The following is a 21136-nucleotide window of genomic DNA, read 5'->3' as shown; positions in this document are numbered from 1 at the left end:
AGTGGCTTCCACAGGGTGGCTGGGGGTTGTGGCGGGCAGAAGCCCAAGAAGAGTGGGTGGGAGGTGGGATGTGCCTCGTGGCCCACTGTCCTCCTCTCTCTGCAGTGCTTGCGCTTGCTCACGCACACCTTCAACAGGGAGTACAGCCACAGCCACGTCTGCATTAGCGCCAGTGAGAGCAAGGTACTGCTGCTGCCCCAGGCTCTGCTGGGCTGTAGGGGGGCCAAGGGGGGATGTGTGGCTGGCAGGGGAATGGCTGGGTGGGGCCAGATGGGCACTATGGCACAAGTCGTGCCTCCTAGGGGTGTCTGCTCCTTCTGCTTGCTCTGGTTTTTCCCAGAATTGGTGGCTCTCAGGACTGTGCCAGGAGAGGACCCTGCCTGCCAGGGGTCTTGCCTCTCCCTGTCTGAGCAGGAGCCTGATCCTTTGCATGTGCCTGGCTTTGAGCAGAAACTTCAGTTCACACCTCTGTTACTCCACAGCTGTCTGAAATGTCCGTGACCTTGATGAGAGACCCTTCCATGCCAGCTCTTGGGGTCACCACTCTCACCCCCTCCTCGACCTGTCCATCACTGGTGGAAGGATGTTACAATGCCATGGAAGTCAGGTAAGAAGCTGGCTGGAAGGTTCTGGTGACATATCCCAAGCAGAGCAGCTATATCACTGGGACACAGTCCTTGTCTATGGATGTTCCCTAGCCATCACTCTTCCTACATTCCATCTTCTCCTCCTTCCCCAGACCCCCCCAGGTTTCCTCCAGGGCAGAGAGCCCCGATCTGGAGCCTGTGGTGGAAGGAGAGCAGAAGAAGTCCCCAGCCCGCCGGCCTGAGGAGGAGAAGGAGCCCCAGCGGTTGCTGGTGCCCGACATCCAGGAGATTCGAGTCAGGTAGGAGCAACTGGGGCAGCCTGCAAGCAGAGCACCTATGGGCAGGGGTGCATGCCCTACCATTGCCACCTCCTCATGGTCTGTATGCCACCCCTTACCTTGATCCCTTCTGCAGTCCCATCGTCTCCAAAAAGGGCTACCTGCACTTCCTGGAGCCTCACACCAACGGCTGGGTGAAACGCTTTGTGGTGGTCCGGCGTCCCTACGTCTATATCTACAACTCAGACAAGGATGCAGTCGAGAGGGCCATCCTCAACCTCTCCAAGGCCCAGGTGGAGTACAGTGAGGACCAGCAGGCCATGCTCAAGGTAGGGCACTGGGAGGGAGGAGGGCACAGCCCCACTCCGTACACCCCATTGAGTGAAAGACTAAGCTCTGGCTCTCCCCTCGCAGACCCCGAACACATTTGCGGTGTGCACAGAGCACCGGGGCATCCTGCTGCAGGCGAGCAGTGACAAAGACATGCACGACTGGCTCTACGCTTTCAACCCTCTCCTGGCTGGATCCATAAGGTACCAGGGGCAGCTGGGGGAAGGGGGAGGCACAGAAGCCATTGCTGGGGGCGCTGCAGGCTCTCAGGGCTTACCCTCCCAGGTGTGGGGAGCATCTCTTGTGTAGCTTTGCCTGGACAGGCTTTCAGATGGCAAAACTTGGACCGTATTAATTTTGAATTCAGCTCATTCACATTTAAATGTTTCAGTCTAGGGCCAGATTCCAGATGGTACAGAGGTGGTGGTGTGCTGAGCTCAAATGCCTGGTGGCAGGGCCACTGGCCTGTCACTGTTCTTGAGACCATCCCACAGAGTTTTTGAGACTGTTAAGCAGACTTTCCTGTCTGACCATCCAGAAGCCACTCTGGAAGTCACACATGCACCACCTGAGCTGGGACTGAGGCCCCTTCACAGCAGGTGGTTCCAGTGAGCGACAGGGGCCTTGCTTGACTTCCTACACTCACCACACACACTCTCAGACAAGGTTTCTTAACTGGCTCAGTCACAGGTTTCCCATAGCAGAGGCTCAGACATCTCGATCCTTAAAATAATTTAATCATGGTACAATAACAAAATAACAGCTGGAGCTGGGTGCCTCGGAAAAAGGACCCTGAGGAAAAGAAACCCTGGGCTCTTACACCCTCTTAGTCTAAGGGCACTCTCTGGGTGTCCTTCACCTGGCTGTGCCGCAGGTCCCTGTTCCCCTTTGTTATGCAAACGACTGGCAGTTCACAGACTCTTGCCTCAGGCTCCCAACCCCCGCAGCTCAAATCGTAGCTGCACACCAAGCTACCTGCACTAAATGTTTTCATTCCTCAACAAACCATCTCACGGGCACCTCAAGTGGCAGAACTAGGGGAATAGGAATAAATGCACATAAATCTGTGTGTTGTGGGTAAAGAGACTTTAATTCTGTATCCGTCCAGTTGTCTGGATTCAAGTATCAGCCTGGAGGTAGGACACTGAACCTGGGAGCCCACACCTCTCCTTGTCCACATCTCTTAACACCTTTTGTCCCTTGTTTTCCAAATCAGATCCAAGCTGTCCAGAAGAAGAACAGCCCAGATGAGAATCTAACCTGAAAAACACCCTCCACCTCATCCGTCTGCCAACAGGATCAAGATAGCTGATTCTGTCTGAAGACTCCCCATGTTAATATCTGATCTTTCACACCATCTGCTGCCCCAGCTCTCTGCTCCATGGAAGGATCTGTCTTGATTCACAGCTTCACAGGGGAAACTCACTTCTGTTTGTAGCTGCAAAAGCCTGGACCCGCCTGGGCAGGATTCCTTGTGCACGTGCCATCTTCTGCCTGTCCCTCCGTGGGTGACCTTCATATCACACCATCTAACGTTCCAAAAAAGGTCCCTATCAGAGGGGAGGGAGTGAGAAGGGTGGTTTTGGCTAAAAGCTGGTCTTTGATCTAGAGAGATGGGAATGCAGTAAAGCTCAGAGCTGGGAGAGCAGGAGGAATTGCCCTCAGGCGAAAGGAAAGTGGTAATTTAGATGTGGGGTTTCCCTAATTTACCGGTGTTTCTGCAAGAGACAGCAGAGTAAGATCAGGTGTCAGTACCTTAAGATTATATTTATAAAGTATTTATTTCTATTTACATCACAAAAATCCCCTAAGTTGAGTCCTGGCCCCCAGCCAATGCCTCCCCCAGGCAGGGGAGAGCCTTGGTGGTGGGCTGGGGTTCCAGAGATGCCTTCCCCGGGACATCCCTGGCTTGTGCCTGGCAGCAGTGCAGCTCTCACCCTCATTCTATGCCCTTCCCCAACTATTTGCTTTGCCTTCCCCTACAGCTTAAACTACTTTTCCCCTGAGCAGTGGCCAGACAGCCCACCATATGTCTTCCCAAAGAAGGCAATTCCTACCTGTCCCATCTACCTCTGGAAGGCAGGAGCCCACAGTTTCAACTGGCCAGGGCACCCACGTCCCTGCAGATGAGTCACTGCACTTTGGAGCTTGGTCCTACTGGAGGGAAAAGGAGAGCTCTGGGTATGGCTCTGTCTGTCATCCCATGCTGGGCTACCCTTTCCAACCAAAAGCACTTGGGCCACCTCCACTATCCCAGCCTGGGACCCCCAGGTGTCTCATCCAAAGGGATTTCCCACTCTTAGGGCAGGATGCCAAGGATCCCAACCCTGCAGGGAGTGTGGAGGTTCAGGCAGAATGGGAAAATTCCCCAGGAGCCACGACTAGGAATGACCATCCCACCCTACAGCATCCTTTTTGCCCTTTCCCCAAAGGGCTTGCACAACCCTTCTTCTCCCAGCAGGATGACAGACTCAAAGCAGATCAAAGGGTGTCAGAGTGGGGATGGGGCTTCTTTTTTCTGTTCTAGCTGGTGTTTTCTCACTCTTCCTCTGCTGCAGAAGTGAGCATCCACCTCCCCCCACCCTGCCTCCATCAGCATGTTAATCTGGGCGCTTCCCACATCGGAGGTGTTTTTGCTGAAAAGACCTTCTCCTCCAGCCATCACTGCTTCCCACCTCCTCCAGCAGCTGCTCTCTCTCTCTCTCTTCTCCCATCTCTCACCCATGGTTAGATGTTTTTGTTCAGGGCTTCCCAAGTGGCCAGCAGCATCTGGCACAGCTCCATGTCAGAAGCTGAGCATCTTCCTCCGTGCATCTCCCAGGCACCCCCAGCTCTGCTGTCTCGTCCAGCACGGCTGCGCCTCCCTGCACTGTCTGTGGGGTGTGTGTGTGTGTGTGTGTGTGTGTGTGTGTGTGTGGGATGTGGTGCTGTCTTCTCGTTATATCGTGTTGTGGGGGGCACGGATAGGCAGGGACGTGGTGGAGGAGTAGAGGCTTGCACTGGCCCCCTTGCTGCTTGTCAGGCACCCTTTAGCTTGGATTTCAGGTGACAGAAAGAGTTTGGGGATTCTTCTTGAGCACATGCTGGTACTGCCTGGCCTCGCCACAGCTCCTTGGGCATCTTACCCCATTACTACAACCCAAATCTGCAGTGGGGCTGCTCCTCTCAGCCCAGCTCCCCTGCCCAGGACAACCTCCCCAGCAAACTGGGCTATTTTCGTCTCTGTGATCCTTTTTAGACCTGGAGGCCAACTTGTGCCCTTTCTGTATGAAGAGATGCCAGCCTGGAGGCACAGAGAGGCTGAGCTGCGGCAACGCAGGGGCCCAGGCTGCAACATCCTGGCTCCCGTGCTCTGAGCAAGGACATCCCAAATTTCAGTGTAAGGGGCTAAGGGTGGAGAAACAGGGAGTACCTGAGGGGAGGCTCTTAAAGAATGGAGGCAGCTTCTGGCAGAGACGGGACCAGTGTCTGTCAGGGACCAGACACAGGTTCGCTAGCCAGGGCTGTGTGGTGCTGCCTGTGCCACAGACAAGACGCAGCCAGCTGAAGGGCATCCTCCAGCCAGAGCCGAACATGCCTGAGGCCAGCAAACCTGCAGAGCAGACGGCTCGGCTGGAGGTCAGAGCCGAGGGAAACAGAGCTGCCCGCTGGACGCGGCACACACGGGCCACTTGCCATCTTTACCAGCAGCGCTCTGACCAGCACCGCGCTCCTCCTCATGGCCCTGGCACCCATCCCCTCGGCAACGAATGCAAACCGGAGGTTCAAGCAAGACTATAAGCCCAACCGGGAGGGAAATTCCACAGGGGAACGGATGGCACGGAAGGCAGGCGAGCATCGGCGGGCAGGCTGGGGCCAGAGAAGGAGGGAGGCCGCACTCCCCGCTCTCCGGTTCCCGCCGGCGCTCCCTGCCGTGTGCCAGGGGGGCAGTACTGCGGGTCCTGGCCGTCCGTGCGCACGTGAGGCTTGTTCGGGTCTGAAATAAATGTCGCATTTAACGCAATTCCCGTGCTCTGACTTTCCTCTCCGGGGCTGGGGGGCGGCGGCAGGGAGGGGAGCGGAGCTGAGGGCGGGCAGCGCCCACCGCCGCTGAGGGGGCGCCCCCTCGCGGGCATGCTCAACCGGGCGGGGCGACAACAATGACTGACAGCTCAACTCCGCTTGCGATTGGTGGAGAAGACGGGCACGTGTCCTTATGGGCGGGGCCAGCGCAGTCCTTCCGGTGCCGCCGCGGCGCGGGCGCGTTTCCGGCCCTCCGCCGGTGCGGATTGGGCCGGCGCCGGGGCGGGCGGGAGCGAGCGGCGGCGATGGATCTGTTCGGGGACCTGCCCGAGCCCGGCGCCGCCGCGGGTGAGGCCGCGACGCGCTCGGGTCCGCGCCGTCCTTCAGGCCTGCCAGGCCCCGGCCCACGGCCTCGCCTGAAGGGCTGCGGGGCCTGCTGCAGCTCGGCCGTGGGTAGCGTGGCTCCGCGCACTGTCAGGCCGCCGCCACAGGGAGCTTGAGGGGCAGGGGGGAGGGTGAGGGGTCGGGCTAAAAATTGCTGGAGAAATTGCCGGGTTTGGTGGGTTTGGTGGTTTTCTTTTCCTCTGGGACTCGCTCCGTGGCAGTTTATACTGTTCTTTTGCATGTTCTGTATGAGTTGCAGTTCCCTGCGGTTTAGACCAGGTTGGAGCCTTTCCCCTCACTGTGCTGCTGAGGGATGTCAATGCGAGCTTAGTGGATTGCTAGCAGAAATACCCAAAAATCTGTTTTCAAGACAAAAGTTCACCTCGGCCCCGGGCAGGTGGTTATTTTGCTTGTGTAGCAGCTGCTAAAATTACAGATGGAAGTAAGGCTCTCCTGGTTTACCACACCTGTGGTAAAGAGGTGTGCACAGTCCTTTCAGAACAACATCCCCCAGGAGTGCGTGCACTGGTTCCTTACTCTGCCCTGGTGCCTTGCAGGGAAAGGTGCCCAAAAAGGGCCTCTGCTGTTTGATGATCTCCCACAATCCAGCAGTGCTGACTCAGGTATGGGTGCTCTGTTCCTGCCATTAGTTTGGTTTTCTGTGTTTTCTGCATCAGCATCTCTTTCAGATGAAATGTGTGCAAATCCTGTTCTTTGTTAGACAGAAGAAAGACAGTAGGGTTATCAGTGCTGGTATGCAAACCAGCTGCATCCTGTTTGATTTTTTATAACCAGGGTGTTAAAGATGTTCCACATATATTCTGTAAAACATTTCATTAAAATGTTCTCTGGAACAAATGCAAAGCCTGGATGTGCCTGACTAGTAATGGAAGTAGAAATTTGGCTCTCTTTGGTAAACAGACATAACTTCTTCAACTAAGGAGAGACATAAGCAAAGCATTATTCCCTAAAAAGAGCAAAGGTGTTTAGTTATTTTTGTCTTCTTCTTGTGCTCCAGGAAAAGAAGGCTCTTTGCTCTTTGATGGTCTCCCACCAGCCAGCAGTGGTGACCCAGGTAAGGAGCTGTGTTCCTCATCAACCCTCTCTGGGAAAAGCCCATGATGCAGCCTGTTGTGTTGGACACATAGCAAGATCCCTGGTGATTGTTTCTCCAGTCTAGATATGCTGACACTGGTCACAGCAATCTGTGCCCCAGCTGTTTAATTCAGGATTCTGAATCTTAAAATTAGGCCTGTTACCAGAAGTATATTCCTGTCTTTTGGGGACCCTCGTTCTCTGTATGAAAGCTCCCTGCTTTGGAAGGGAAAGTTCCCTGGTGCAGCCACTACCCTGGCTTGTTTTCTGCTGTAGACATGGGCTGTGTCTTATTCCTTGCTGAAAATGGCTTCAAACCCAGCCTGCTGCTCTGGCAAGGCAGCCATGTGCTTTCTGTCACCTGGGAAGGGCTGAGATAATTCACTACACCCATAGGAGCCTAAATCTCCAGAAGGAGAAATCCCTAATTCTGGCATCAGGGTTTGCTTGCTAGCTTTAATTGGTAACCTTCTTCTGAACCCTCTAAGAAATACGCACATTCAGAGTAATAAAGTTAGTTTCTTTGTATTGTTGTGGGCAGAGATCATAGAGGAAAATATTAATAATAATAATGTAGAAATGTTCCAGCCTGTAACATTAACTTCCCAAGCAATTAACTGAAAAAAAAAAAAACAAAAACAGAAAAACAACAACAACAAAAAACACACAAAACAAAGCCTGGTAGCTAAGGAATAAAACATGTGGATTGTTCAGTAATAACTGTGGTCACTTAATGTTGTGTATGTGTGTGAGCCTGCACTCCTGAGTGTGCTTTGATATAAAAGGACTTGCTGCTGAATTTATGCAAGTAAAACAGTCCTGGAACACTTGAGCCACCTGCATTTTTTCTTTCTTTCAGCCTCCAGTGCTACTAAGCAAGTCTCATCAGCAGAGAGCCAAGAGAAAGGGCAGAAGAGAAAGTCCGAGGAGGAGGAGGAGGAAGAGAAGAATGGCAGGGAAGAACTTGTGGAAAAGAAAGTTTGTAAAGGTTTTCAGACAGTTTGAAAACAAATGTACTCAATTTGTACTTTTGACGTTGGGCTGAGTAAGTCCAGAACAAAGCTAAGCTTTGTTTCTTCAGTCTGTTTGCCTTTTCAGCCTCTTGTAGGAAACAAAGTGCTGCAGGGGTCTGTGGAAGCTCCTCAAGCTTCCTGACTCCATCTTCCTCCTTTACCTGGGCCTTCTTACTGTCCCTGCTGAACCAGCAGGAGCTGAGCAGCAGGCACCTCAGCACTGGCAGGATAAGAGCTTGTGCTGCCAAGAGGGGGATTGAGTTTGGAACCTCTGTAAGACTGGATCCACACCACTTTCTTTTGCCACATCCACGAATCTCTCTGCTGGCTCCTAAGGATGCCAGAGAGAGGGAGATTCATGCTTGTTACATACAGGGCCTTTGGCTTCAGTGCCTGTGTGCTGTGTTGCAGCTTTGGGAGTAAGATGTGTTCAAGGGTACAAAGGAAGGGACATGTCCTGGGGACGTCAGACCTGGATTTCCTGTCCTTAGTGCACTTCTTAAAGCTGTGCTTTACTTAATCTGCGGTTTCAGTGCCCTGTGCTTCCCCTGCCCCTGTTTGGTAAGAGTCCTGTCAGATGCCCAGCAGTCCTGCTTGGCTACAGCTGCCTACTAAAATGAGAGCAGGCTGCTTTTAGAGCTGCTGACCTTGGGGACAATAAAAACTCACGTTACAAAATAAACACGTCCTGTTTAGCTGCAGATGTTTTGTTGCAGGACGAGGGCTGCACTGTCAGGACAGGGTTCTGAAAGCTGAGAACTTAGTGGTTTTTAGCCTGAGCTGAGGAGACAGAGGAGTTTGATTTGCATGCATGTGTCTGCTTTGTTCCCCTTTAGGATCAGTGGGCATTCTTGGACTGAAGGGTTATGTGGCAGAGAGAAAAGGTGAGAGAGAAGACATGCAGGATGCACATGTCATTTTAAACGACATCACTGAGGAATGCCAGCCTCTGCCCTCCCAAATGTAAGTGGGCCCTAACTGCCAGAACAGCCACCCTGGAGGTGAGGGAGCTCCAGCTTGCTTCAGCTAAGGCCATGGGATGATCCTTTTTGCTTTGAACAGCTGATACCCTTGTCTGCCTGTCCTGGTGCATGGTTTGGGCTTGTTATTGGGAGAGCTGGGGTGAATCATCAGCTAGCTGTGTTCCCAGGCAATTCACAGGGCTGGTGTGTACGAAAACCTCCCTTTGAGGGCTGCTTAGTGGATTCAGTCACTGACTTTACAAGGGCCTGTTAACTCGATGTTGATCCTCTGTTACCCAAATGTAAGTGGGTATATAAAATTAAAAGAATGTTCTCAGGCATCACCCTGATATTGGATTTAACTTCTGAACTAGTACTGTCCCAAGGGGTTTGTGTTCTGACAGGTCCAAGTTTTCTGTATGTAGCATAGTTAGAGCAATATTAGGCATGGAAGGTACTGTAGGATTGGCTGGACTTATGTCTGTAATGCAGGAGAGTTGCAGTGTCCTTGAGGTAAAATGTTTATCTGCTTTTATGCCAAGTTGAAGTCTGTAAACCTTTTAGCCCTTCATATTTTTGAGGAGTGGAAAACTGCAAGAAAGTTCTCAGCTCAGTGCTGGTACATGTAAACCATGTAAATACTGAATATATGAGCACAGAGACCTGCTGCCTTTTGTGCCTTGGAGTGCAGGATTTTCAATTTGGCTGACACAGGGCAGGGTATTATGGAGAGGATGTACTTGATGCCATTTCCTGGCTAATGGCCTTTCTTAGCCTCTTTCTGCTTCTTTTTGTTCCCTCACAGCACACGTGTCTCATACTTCGCTGTTTTTGACGGCCACGGGGGAGTCCGAGCCTCAAAATTTGCAGCACAGAATCTGCACCAAAACCTGATTAAGAAATTTCCTAAAGGTGAGAGAAGTGGAATAAGGGCTGTAGGACAACCATCACCTTTTCTGCCTTGGCAGTGGATAGGGAAACTGATCTGTTTGGGTGTAGTCCTACAGTACCCATCCCTTATTCCCAGAGGGCTTGCCAGGCTGTTGTGTCTCCTGGGGAAGAGGGCTGGAAGCCTTTTTGGCACAAGGGTGCAAATAGCCAATTGTGACTGGCTAAACAAGTGTGAGGTGTGCTGTTGCCAATTTTGGCAGTGCCACATCAAGTGTGAAAATACTCGTGTAGTGGAGAGGTTGATGTCATAAACTCTCCACCTACCCTACTGCATAGATTTCTGGTAGGATAAGCCCAGGATGTGCCCCAGCTGCTCTGCAGAGTCCAGGAGATGCACTGCCTGACTGAATGTTGGAAGAGCAAAGGGACAGACTAGGATAAATCAGGTGTGTTTTACTTGGAGCTTAGTTGCTGTTTTCTCTGTCTGACAGGTGAGGTAGCCAGCGTGGAGAAAACTGTGAAGAGATGCCTTTTGGACACCTTCAAACACACAGATGAGGAGTTTCTAAAGCAGGCATCCAGCCAGTAAGTGCAGATGTATTCATTTGTATTTCTTTGTGTGCCTCTCTGAGGTCTGAGTTGTGAGCAGAGCAGAGGAAACCTTCCTTGTGGAAGGTTTATGTGGACTAGGGAAGATGTAGATTTCATTTCAAATACAGTCACTTTGTTACCAATCCTTTACACTCATGTGGCTTGGTATTTTTACTGTTACTATTTCACAATGACACCTCTATCACAGATGGAGAGACTGTTGATGCATTTGATCCTGCAATTAATTCCCTGAAAATTTTCAATTTTAAGTAAATTGCAAACTGGCTCAGTCTCTTTAAGCCTAATCAGAACAAGAAGTTTGACCAGGCAAAAGGAAGATGCTTTCTGGAGTCTTTCACAATGGCAAAGGCATGACAAAGGATCACTAGCACTGCATTGATAATTAAATCAATCATGTTCATTCAGCCACACCTTCAGAGTAAGCAAAATCTGGGTGAAATATGTCTAGAAATTAGTCTCTCAAAGCTGGTTTCAGTGAAGAATGGCATCATAGCCAGGGTTTTTGTGGACAGGACTAGTCTGGTAGCTGTAATCTAAGAAATGCTTCTCATTTTACCTAGAGCTCTAGAAATAAAAGCTTAACTACAGGAAGTGAAATAGGAGGAGAATAACTGAGAGAGTGGTGGTGCTGCTGAGCTGGGGGAGGGGCAAGGATACTGTGAAAGAAAGGGAAAATGCAAGCAAAAAAGAAGACGTTTGTGCTGCAGTGTCTGTGCCTTCCTTTTGCTGCAAAGAATAGGCTTCCCAAGAAGCAGTGTGGGGTGCTGGTTAGCTCGTGATGCTACAGCTTTTGTGCAGCCATCAGCCCAGCCATCAGGACTGAGCCTGTTCTGCTCACATGTGAGGTTTCCTGGGAGCTGAGTGTGAGGGAGCTGTGGTTGGGCAGAATTTACACCAGATGAGCACTGGCTGTGCATTCAGAAATCTGTGTAGTCCCTCTCTCCTTGTCCAGTTTGCTGTTTATCACTAATCTGAGCTGCTAGCAGGCAGCTGCTTGTGCTGCCTGATTGCTGTGTGTTGGCACAGGACACTTCTTTGAGACTCCAAGAACACTCCATAATTTAACTTCTTAAGTGTTGTTTTCCCCTTTAGTAATCTCATTTTTGTTCCCTTCAGGAAGCCAGCGTGGAAGGATGGCTCCACAGCTACTTGTGTCTTAGCTGTTGACAATATTCTCTACATAGCCAACCTCGGGGACAGCCGGGTAAGCAGAATGGAGACCACTGATGGCATCTTTATTCTGCCCACAGCTTTGTGGGGTTGTTTGTTTGCTTGTTTGGGATATCTGTGTTGTCATGAGCTACCCAACTGTTCCTACAAAGCATATTGTTTTGGGTGGGTACAGAGTACTTCTGTGTTTTCTCTCATAGTATGAAACAATGGTGTGTGAAAGCTCTCTCTTGATGGTGCTAAATATCTCACAGTATCGAGAAGAGAATATTTGAAATATTTCAGTTGGAAGGGACCTATGACAATCTTCTGGTCCAACTGCCTTGATCAGTTCAGGGCTGCCCTGAAGTTACACCATTGCTCAAATGTCTCTTAAACACTGACAGTCTGGGGTATCATCACCTCTCCAGGAAGCCTGGTGCAGTATTTGATTATATGCTCTATAAAGAAACCCTTCCTAATGTCCATCCTGAACCTCCTCTGGCCCTGCTTTGAGATCAGCATTCCCATGAGATCAGCTCTTCCCTCTCCATGTCCCCTCCTCAGGGAGCTGCAGGGGGATAAGGTTGTCCCTCAGCCTCCTCTCCAAACCAGACAAACCCAAGTCCTCAGCCTCCTCCCAGTTCACACCTCCCAGCCCCAGCCCCAGCGTGGTTCTCCTCTTCTGGACACACTCCAGCACCTTCCCATCATCTCCAACGCTGGAGCCCTCTGGGTGAGGCTGCCCCAGTGCTGAGCACAGCCAGACCTTCCCCTCTCCTGGCCCGCTGGCCACGCTGTGTTGGGTGGCCCCAGGATGCCATTTGCCCTCCTGGCAATGGCTCCTACTGAGCTGCTGCCAGCCAGCCCCTGGATCCTTCCAGCAGGGCTGTTCCCCAGCCACTCCTCTCCCAGCTTACACTCGTGCTCAGCGTTGATTCAGCCTTGGTGCAGAATCCAGCACTTGGATTTAGTGATTCTGTGCCACTGGTGCTGCCCAGTGGTGAATCTGTACAGATCCCTCTCTTGGCCTGTTGTCCCTCCAGAGACTCCACAGCACTCCCAATGTGGTATCATCAGTAAACTTGCTACTGGTACATTCAGCTCTTGCGTCCAGATCACTGATAGAAGTACTGAACAGCATCCTGCCTAGGAACGAGGCCTGAGAAACAGCGCTGGCCTGATGCAGGACCATTCACTGCAGTTTGGGGCTCTCTCTCAGGAAGTTGCTGCAGTTGTGTTGTTGTTTGATGATGGTCTTTTGTCAGCACAGGCGATTCTGTGTCGTTACAATGAAGAGAGTCAGAAGCACACAGCCTTAAGCCTCAGCAAGGAGCATAACCCCACCCAGTACGAGGAGCGGATGCGGATACAGAAAGCTGGGGGAAACGTCAGGTGAGTGCCTGAAGCTGTGGATGAGCTAATCCAAACCCTAGCCTGATTTTGGACCTGAATATTGAGGTTTTGAAGTTCCCTGAGCCCAGTGTGCATCCTAGTTGAAAGAATGTTTTGCTGCCTATGGGAAGCACAGTGCTGCCTGAGACCTGTAAGGATTCAGTTACTGGAGTTGGTTGATGGTTCCCAGAGCCTTGCAATGCAGGACCCGTGTGAAAGCCTGGCAGTGGGATACCAGTGTAGGCTTGCTTAAACTTGATTTGGACCTATGGAACTGGATTGGATTGTTGAAGAAGTTACTGCTTTCTGCACACTGTGGTGCTGAAATAACTCATTTCCTTGCAGCATAACTCCTCTCCTTGTCCTCTGAGTGGGGGCATGGTTTGAGAGAGCACAAAAAGCCCTCGATGTCAGTTGGTGTTTCTCCCCTGGGGTTAGCTGATGCACTGAGGCTCTCTGCATTAGGAAGGAGTTTTCTGGAGCCAGATTGTGATTATGTTCGTGTTCCTGTGCAAGAAAGGGGTTCATGGCTGTTTGGGGAGCTGCTGCCAAACACAACAGCTGAGTCTTACTTCCTTGGCTAGGTTCTCTCTTCTTTGAAGGGTGTTTCTTGATTTAGTGGTGTCCTCACAAAGAGAGGATTCAGTGCAGGTGAAGTATCTTCCTGGCTGTGGAGGCAAAATGCACCCAGGGTGGAGAGGGGTGGGCTCAGTTCTGTTCTGCTGCCGTGTCTGGAGTGCTTTGTTCCCCTTATCTCTGGGGAGCACATGCTGTGCTTACCCTTAGCACTGATCTCTCTTTGCACATGGCAGAGATGGCCCAGTCTGCTAGCTCCTTTCAGAACTGGTCTCTTGACTGTCTGGGAGCCTCTCCCACTGCTAGCAGTTCAATATTTTGGGCCCAAGAGATAAGCCACAAAGTGTGTGAGCGTCAGATCTCTTCTGTGTGACATGCCTTGCTTCTTGCTTTTATCTAAAGCAGGGCTGCTTGGACTATGAGATGAATGAGCTTTGTGTATTCCCAGAGGGCACAGGAGAGCCTTTTTGGGGAGAATATGTTTGATTGTTGGAAAGGTGAAGTGTGGGAAGCTGTTTCTCTAGAGAGCTTGGTTAATTAGAAAAGCTTAACAAACCAGAGGTGTTTCCTAATGGATGTTGTAATGTAAGTTTCACAGAACTGCTTGCTGCAGTCAGTGGTTACTAAAGGCCAAGTGATCAGGAGCTGATCATGCCTTGTTTCTCACTCCTGGGAACTGTCTGCAGCTGAGCCAGTCTGTAGGGGTTGGTGTCCTCAGACGGGACAGGAGGGGCTGCTGACTCAGACCTCTTGCCTCTGCCACTCTCTGCTTCTAGTGAAGAGCAGTTTGCTGGATATCTTGCCAAAAAATTATCTCTATTCAAACTATGCCAGCAGGAGTTCAGCTCACATATAACTCTTACTGCCCAGTTTACTAGACTAAGCAGGACTTGACAGGGTGACAGAAAGCAGCCTTGAAGTCTCCTGACTTCATTTCCTCTTCCCCTTCACTTGTTTCCCAGAGCTTCGCACAAACGTACAGAAAAGGAAGGAGACTTTGAAGGGAAGATTTGAACTTGCTGGGGAAGTGGGTCATTATTTGTGTCCCCATCGGGCAGTGCAGTGAAATGCACACGTGGGGGAGGCTCTCAGTGTTTTCTTTCCTTGTGCAGGGATGGAAGAGTGCTGGGAGTGCTGGAGGTTTCCCGCTCCATTGGGGATGGCCAGTACAAACGCTGTGGTGTTATCTCTGTGCCAGATATCAAACGCTGCCAACTCACACACAATGACAGGTAAAGTGTGCCCTAGCATGGGGGGCTCTCTGTCCCAGCTCTGCTCAGCAGGAGCTGCACAGCCCTGTTTGCTCTGTCATGAGAGCCAAGGCACTTCAGACTGATCCCTCCAGAATTAGAGAATGCTCTTACTGCTAATGTCTCTCTGCTTTCATTCCTTATCAGAACAGTGGGATAATGCTGCTGCTCTGCCAAGATACTCTGGAGGCTCCTCTTGGAGGAACCAGCCTCATAGCAATAGCATACACAAGCCTTAGATGTCCTCTGTGCTCTGATTAAGTTCACAAACCAGTGTTCAAGCAGTTACTGAAGGCTTGAGTTCTTGGATTTCCATTCTGTCCAAGAGTTGTTTCTAGCAGCTGTAGTGCCCATAAATAAATACTTTTGCATTCAGCTCTGATATTTGAAGATTTGAGATACTTTTCCATTATATGATTGGCAACAACAAATTGCAGTGAGCTTTCATGTCAGCCCTGCAGACTCTCAGAGGTGAGAGTGTAACCCAGTACTGCTGCTTTTTCTGGGATTAGAGTTCCATATCAAGTGATCCACTAAAATATTTCTACAGATACTCTTGAGTATCAGGCACTGAACTGATGTCTTCAGAGGCATGTGCAGACTGACCACTTCTATAGACTGGTTGTTATTTTCCTTCTCCTGGTGACTCTGTTTAGAGCTCCTGGTTAATATAATTCCCTGTGCAGGCAGGAAGGGCACAGCAGGCTGTCTCCCCATCATAAGGGAGATGCTTGCCTTGGGATTTGTGTCTCCTCAACCTTCTGCAGCCGGTGGCAATATTTTGTGTCAGAGTTTTCTGATCACAGTTGTCACGTGCTTTTCTTTTGAACTTGCTTATTTAAATTACCACATACCTCAGGAGTGTAGAAATGTAAAGTGATGTACATGAGGGATTCAGCTTTGTTTCTCTATTCCCTTGCAGTAGCTGCTTTACAGGGAAGATACATTAATGAAAAGGACTCAAAGGAAAGAAGCAGTTCTTAGAGAAGCAACAGATCATTTGACCTTGCCATTGATCTTGCCAGTATTGTAGGACAGCCAGCATGTCCTGATCTAGGTCTTACATTAATTGCCTGGCTCTTTGTCCTGTATTTTGAATTGCCATGAATGGTAGGTCCCAAGGGGTTTTCAGATGAGCTTTTACAGCATGTATTCCCTTTGGATCTGAGCATGTATGTTCGTAAAATAAATTGGAGGGATTTTGCTGTAGCTGGGGAGCCAAAAATTCAGCCTTGGAATCTGTCTCCACTTGATTTGCAGGTTCATTCTGATAGCGTGTGATGGCCTCTTTAAAGTCTTTACACCAGAAGAAGCTGTGAACTTCATTGTGTCCTGCCTGGAGGTGAGGAGAAGGTGGCGTGGGGCTGGGTTTGTCAGTGCAGAGGGCATGAAATGGACTTGGCCAGAGTATCCTCCCTTATTCCCTAGGCTGTCTATATTTGTTTTGCTTCCCAATGCTTGGAAAATACAATGTCCCTACCTTTGCTGGGAGCAATCAAATTGCTTTGTGCCAACAGGATAAGAATATCCAGATGAGAGAAGGGAAGCTGGAAGCAGATGCTCGGTATGAGGCTGCCTGTAACAGACTGGCCAACAAGGCAGTGCAGCGAGGCTCGGCCGACAACGTCACCGTCATGGTGGTCCGGATAGAGCACTGAGGGACGAGGTGTGCTGGATGGAAGGGAAGGGAAGGGAGAGGTCTGTGTGCATGCACGTGTGGCTGGGGGAGGGTGGGTCCTGCTGGATGCTCTTCAGTGTAAATAAAGATGGTTTTTTTTCTACTAGGTTGAGCTCACTTAGTAGTAGGGTTGAGTGTCTTGGCAAACACAGTCAATTCGTTTGGTAGAGGGGCTAGCAAGAGGCATCCTGGGGATATGAGCCCTGCCAGCTCTTTCAAATGGGACAGTTCTGCACCATTTGTGCAAGACCCTGGCAGAGTCTGGAGTTCCAGGACTCAGTGGGAGCTCCTGACAGGCTGTACCATGCAGACTGAGCTACTCTAGGCCACCCTGGGATGTGGGATGGGCTGTCCTCTTCACTCTGGGTAGGAAATCCTTCCACTGAAGCTGGGCTGTAAGGTTGCTTGCAGCTGAGGGACACACACACCCCTTGCAGGGCTGCAGCATACCTGTGCTGTGCTTGAAGAACATGTTGAAGTTTTACCACAATGTTGGTATGAAAAAAGCAGCTGGAGTTTGCTCCTGATGTTTTGTGGTAAAAGTGTTTTCAGCAAATGGACTTGTCAGGCAGCTGAGCTGCAGGAAGGCTCTGTGCTTGTCTGTGCTATCTGAGGAGAAGGCATCTCAGGTTTTAGGTACTAATAAGTGTCTGGTATCTCATCCTGTCTCAGTGCCTCTACCAGCTGTTGCTGCAGTCAGTGTGCTGTTTTCCAGAGAAGGTTTGGCTTAAGACCAAGTGACAGAATGAACACTAAACAGATTGGGCTACCTAAGCAGTTAAGTTTCCAGTTTCCACTCCGTGTGTGAGAGGGGCAGTGAGGGAGGTGAGCTGAGGGGTGTGCACTGTGGTTGCCTCCTTGCTCTGATGAAGCAGAGCTGTAGTCCCAGGGGAAGGGACCAAGGGCTGGGTGGTGCCCACTGCTTTGTGCAGGCTTCCCTGACTCCTTTCTGTTTTCTGTATCCCTGGAACTTTGGGAGATGATCCCAGCTCCTGGGCTGTTTGCTGGAGCACGATGGCTATCCTGTTTGGGACAGGTGGCTTGACCATCTTACTTCTATTTCTGCTCCAACAGCAGTCAGTTACACTTCATGGGCTTAGTCTGAGGGTTAGCTAATGCAGCCTGCTGCACACTGACTCTCTGCATCTCCTGCACAGGACCGAGGAAGGAAGTGGCCCTCTGGCACAGCTTCTGGGCAGTGCTTCTCCTCTGCCAGCTTGTTCTGTGTATTTTGATGTAAGGTTGCAGTGCAGGATGAGCTGAGAGGGAATGCCTTTGTTAGCAGCACACTCTGCTCTTTCTACTCTTGAAAGGCAAATTTGGAGAGCCCAGGCAGAGTAACATGGAGTTGCTTCTGTTTGTGGCAAAAGAAACCCTGATGGCAAATTTCAGAACGAGAACTTGCTTTCCCTTCCCAGCTCCCCCTTTTTCCACCTCTTGCACTGTGTCATGCTGCAAGAGCTGAGCCATGGTCCCAGCTCAGGGGCTCCTTCCAGGAGGCTACTCTGAATTCCAGCGCAAGAGCTGGTGAGAGGAATGTTAGCTTGTCCTTCTCTGACTCTTTTCTTTCCCCCTCCCAAATCTTACAACACTGCTTTTCTTCCTTTTAGGAAAAGTTCTGAAAGCACAGCTCCAGCTAGGATCAGAATATGGAGTGTTATGGTACAGTTAATTACCATAAAATGCCAATTTTTCATGGTAAAGGGGAAAAGGAAGGAGCGGGTCTCATGCTTGGGAGTAGACAGCCAGGTAGAAAAGCAGGCTTAGCCTCAGCTGAAGTAGAAGTAAAAAACCATTTGGTTTAATTTCATGGTAAGATAGGGTCTACAGTTTCCTGAAAAAGTACTCTCCTTGCCTCAGTGCTCAGCAGCATCCTGCTACTGAGGAAAGCTCCGGGACCACTCACTTCAGGGTGGCCCATGCACAAGTGCTCTGCATGCAGTTCTCTCCCATGGGGCTGACAGAGCTTCTGTCCCCTTCTAACACTTGAATTACCCTTTGAGTACTTCTGACTTAATCAGCTTTTTGAGTTTTGTGATCAAGTGCATTGGGCTCTTGGTATCTCATCTCCACAGGACAGCTCACAGCCGGGCAAGTTCTGCTTCCAGACACTGAGTCTTTCTCTGCCTTCTCAGGTGTGTGTAGTAGGAAGAGAGGCAGCTGATCAGAGCCAGGCTGCCTTGGCTCTTGGTGTGTGGGGACTGGGAGGTGCTGCCATGGCCAAATTCTGTGGTTGGGCAGGAGCTTTGCCAGGAGGTTGCTGATCAGCTGGAGGTGAAGCACAACATGACTCTCAGAGACAAGTTCTCTTTGCTTTGGGAGAAGTCAGCATTGAGACTGTCCCCCTCCTCCCCAGACCCAAACACCCTACTCATAAATTGCTCCATTAACACCTCCTTCACCGGCTCCTTGAGGAGATGTGGGAAGGGCAGGCAGGGCCGGGGACACTCCTGGGAGAAGGTGGGGCTGGGTACAGCTCAGGCTATCTTGCAGTGTTGCTGGCACCACTTGCCCAGTACTCAGTGCTACTAGGAAATCAAACGCTGCCTTCCTGGTGCTTCTCCTGCAGCCCTGCCTTGGTCACGTAGGCCCGTGGCCATCCTCAGCTGAGCAGCTATCGCAGCCCGAGCACGGAGTGTATCTGTGCTGCACACGGCCAGGCCCTGGGCCACGGGCAGGGAGTGCCTGCTCTGGAAACTCACGGGACAGCAATTGCCTTTGATCAAATGTGTGGCACTGTTGGGACTTTGCTTTGGTGATCAGTGCAAAGGATGTTGGCTCCTGCCAGCAAACCTTCTCTGCTTATACACTGCAGGGCAGCTAAAGCAATAGAGAATCTGGCCTGGGCTGCTGAGACTAAGTCTGGGCAGGGAAAGGAAGTCCACTAAGGGCAAAAATGGACACGTGGGGGGTTGTACCAGGCATGATGGGAGTGGAGCCTTAGGGAGAATGCAGCCATCTGCTGCCACTGTCACCAGTGTTTTCCAAGATAAACTTCTAGGCCTAGCCTTTAGATAAAAGTGAATGCCTTTGGGTCCTGATCAGGCTGCTTTATTATTATCATAATCTCCTTAATTATCTTTTGTCCATCTTCAGCTGGTTCTGCAGCACGAGCAGTATTGGACCAGACTGCAGCTCTTGCATGAGCAAATGTCTTCTTTAGGCTTGGTGCTGAGCAGGGGATGGTGGCTGGCAGAGGGAAGGGTCTGGCTGCTCCTGGCACAGGTTCAGTATGGTGCCTCTTCACACTCCCAGCAGAACAGCACTGAAATCGGAGCCACTTCGAACTGTGAGGGGAGAGCCTGCCGTGTTGTCCACGAAAACAGAGGCATACTGCCCAGCCTGGGGGGAGAGAGGGATTAGCAGGGCCAGGGCACCTCCCCTGGGCACCAGGCATGGCCTGGCAGAGCCAAGGAGAGAGCTCTCCCTGCACACAGCAACCAAGAGCTGGAGGAGCTGCCCCTACCCTTCCTTCTGGGAAAAGAGCAGCACAGGCCTTTAGGGCAGCCCAGTCACAGTCTGCTATAGTGCCCTAGCAGAGCTCTGCCCTGACTGTGTTTGGGGCTTGGAGGTCACCTGAGAAGAGAGCTGATGCCCGGTGCTGTCACCAGTGGAGCTGGCAGCACTAACCTGCAGGTACAGGGTGCCCATGACAGAGATTGTGAAGAGGTCACTGCTGCTCTCCAGCCGAGATACAGTCTCCAAATGGCTGCAGAAGAGGGAGGATAGTGGTGGGGGGAGCAGGTCCCACCTTTCCCAGGGCTGCTGGACTGCTTCCCCCTCCCAGGGTCCCTGGCCTTACCCTGCCATACCTGTTGTGCTGGCAGCGGGACTGCACACAGATCAGCACCCGCAGGCGGCTCTGTCGCCATCCCTGCCCCTTCCTCCGCGGCTCCCTGCGCGCTGTGACAGAGCAGAGGCTGAGCCATCCCGGTCTGCCCCTGCAGGGCCCTGGGGCTGTCTGAGGGGAGGGCTCACCAATGTGCAGCGTGGTGGTGAAGGCGTAGTATCCTGCAATGGGGGCTGTGTACTGCCCGCTGGTCAGGTTCAGCCCTGGGCCACGGTGGAACATGCCTTCCCTCTCAGGCTGGGATAGGGAATGGCTGGAGTTAGAGAAGGAGTCTCTGTGCCAGGGCAGGTGCCCTGCAGACAGGGAAAAGGGGCAGGCTGGGCACTTACAATGTAGAACAAGCCCAGCTCTTGCCACATCTTCTGCTCCACAGCAATGTCTTCAGACGTTTGGCAATGGAAAGCTGCTTCCACACGATGCTGGGCCCCGGCCTCGGGGCTGCCTTTGCTGCTTTCCTCCTTACACCCTTCCCCAGCTGTCCTGCACATCTTTGCCATGCCTGACCCCAAACCCCACCGGAGTTTGACATTAGGAAGGGAACCTTCACTTTTCTTGGCTCTGCTGCCCAGCCCTGCTTTGCCTTGTCCTGCTGTCCCCACAGCTCCCACCCTGGGTCCCCCACCCCGGTACCTCTGAGCAGGAGCTGCAGCTCCCTCAGCAGCTCCTCCGGCATCGTGGGGGAGGCCGGGGCAGCCGAGTTTGATTTTCCCGGAGAGCCGGCGCCCGCTGGTGCCGTGTGAGCCCCGGTCCTGCTGCGGCCCCGATCGGGGCTCCCGGCCAGCAGCATCCACGCCTGCCGGGGGTCCACGCGGGCCGCCCCGGGCACCCCACGTCCCACGGCTGCTCCCGGGGCCAGCGGCCGCTCCCGGGCTGCCCGCGGGGGTTCGGTGGCGGTGCCGGCGGCGTAGAGGAGCGCCAGGCACAGCTCCGGCAGCCGCATTCCGCCGCCGCTGCCGGGAGCGCCGCCCGGCCCCGCCTCGCTGCTGGGCTCTGCCCTCGGGGCGCGGGGACCTCCCCGCCGGTACAACCTCGGCAGATGCCCGCCCTGCGCCGGGGGCTCCTCAGCCCCCCGTGGTTTTAACGC

General features: G+C 51.9%; 3 protein-coding genes across 33 annotated transcripts in view; 2 read left to right on the top strand and 1 right to left on the bottom strand.

The window, feature by feature from the left end:
- The window catches only part of KIF1A (kinesin family member 1A), a 40933-nt gene extending 35735 nt beyond the window's left edge, over positions 1 to 5198 (top strand). For all 27 annotated transcript variants that reach the window (XM_014870356.2, XM_088170590.1, XM_088170589.1 and 24 more), the window contains 6 exons: positions 106 to 183; positions 483 to 607; positions 740 to 886; positions 1002 to 1194; positions 1280 to 1398; positions 2412 to 5198. In XM_014870356.2, coding sequence (XP_014725842.1) covers positions 106 to 183; positions 483 to 607; positions 740 to 886; positions 1002 to 1194; positions 1280 to 1398; positions 2412 to 2454 — 705 coding nt within the window. In that variant the 3' untranslated portion in view covers positions 2455 to 5198. The remainder of the gene's footprint in view (positions 1 to 105; positions 184 to 482; positions 608 to 739; positions 887 to 1001; positions 1195 to 1279; positions 1399 to 2411) is intronic.
- Positions 5199 to 5402: 204 nt separating this feature from the next.
- On the top strand, positions 5403 to 16308 carry ILKAP (ILK associated serine/threonine phosphatase). 4 transcript variants are annotated; one of them, XM_014870355.2, is made up of 12 exons: positions 5403 to 5545; positions 6139 to 6204; positions 6600 to 6656; positions 7536 to 7664; positions 8526 to 8652; positions 9457 to 9563; positions 10034 to 10127; positions 11271 to 11358; positions 12577 to 12698; positions 14387 to 14506; positions 15785 to 15866; positions 16042 to 16308. In XM_014870355.2, the coding sequence occupies exons 1-12, from the start codon at positions 5503 to 5505 to the stop codon at positions 16180 to 16182; spliced, it is 1176 nt and encodes a 391-aa protein (XP_014725841.1). In that variant the 5' UTR covers positions 5403 to 5502; the 3' UTR covers positions 16183 to 16308. The 4 variants fall into 4 exon arrangements, with proteins under 4 accessions (XP_014725841.1, XP_088026690.1, XP_088026689.1 ...); XM_088170563.1 differs by having other exon boundaries at positions 5488 to 5646; positions 7536 to 7633; positions 8527 to 8652; XM_088170564.1 differs by lacking the exon at positions 6139 to 6204 and having other exon boundaries at positions 5413 to 5545.
- A 2929-nt stretch (positions 16309 to 19237) lies between these two features.
- On the bottom strand, positions 19238 to 21037 carry ERFE (erythroferrone). 2 transcript variants are annotated; one of them, XM_014870324.2, is made up of 6 exons: positions 20683 to 21035; positions 20382 to 20551; positions 20181 to 20289; positions 20015 to 20105; positions 19833 to 19911; positions 19238 to 19544 (listed from the first exon to the last, which is right to left on the bottom strand). In XM_014870324.2, the coding sequence occupies exons 1-6, from the start codon at positions 20990 to 20992 to the stop codon at positions 19446 to 19448; spliced, it is 858 nt and encodes a 285-aa protein (XP_014725810.2). In that variant the 5' UTR covers positions 20993 to 21035; the 3' UTR covers positions 19238 to 19445. The 2 variants fall into 2 exon arrangements, with proteins under 2 accessions (XP_014725810.2, XP_088026682.1); XM_088170556.1 differs by lacking the exon at positions 20382 to 20551 and having other exon boundaries at positions 20181 to 20345; positions 20683 to 21037.
- Between the last annotated feature and the right edge of the window lie 99 nt (positions 21038 to 21136).

The sequence above is a fragment of the Sturnus vulgaris genome, chromosome 10 (assembly GCF_052056855.1).
Source record: "Sturnus vulgaris isolate bStuVul1 chromosome 10, bStuVul1.hap1, whole genome shotgun sequence".
NCBI lineage: Eukaryota > Metazoa > Chordata > Aves > Passeriformes > Sturnidae > Sturnus > Sturnus vulgaris.
The sequence above is the reverse complement of the archived record's forward strand: the minus strand, read 5'-3'. Positions and strand labels throughout refer to the sequence as shown.

What these genes read in the sequence shown, in the direction of transcription:
- ILKAP (XM_014870354.2), top strand. Translation starts at nt 6,018, where the DNA reads ATGGAAGTAAGGCTCTCCTGGTTTACCACACCTGTGGTAAAGAGGTGT. An exon ending in GATTAAGAAATTTCCTAAAG is followed by an intron (nt 9,564 to 10,033) that starts GTGAGAGAAGTG and finishes TCTGTCTGACAG; the next exon opens with GTGAGGTAGCCAGCGTGGAG. An exon ending in CAACTCACACACAATGACAG is followed by an intron (nt 14,507 to 15,784) that starts GTAAAGTGTGCC and finishes CTTGATTTGCAG; the next exon opens with GTTCATTCTGATAGCGTGTG.
- ERFE (XM_014870324.2), bottom strand. Translation starts at nt 20,992, where the DNA reads ATGCGGCTGCCGGAGCTGTGCCTGGCGCTCCTCTACGCCGCCGGCACC. An exon ending in GCTGCAGCTCCTGCTCAGAG is followed by an intron (nt 20,552 to 20,682) that starts GTACCGGGGTGG and finishes GTTTGGGGTCAG; the next exon opens with GCATGGCAAAGATGTGCAGG. An exon ending in CACCACCACGCTGCACATTG is followed by an intron (nt 20,106 to 20,180) that starts GTGAGCCCTCCC and finishes GCTCTGTCACAG; the next exon opens with CGCGCAGGGAGCCGCGGAGG.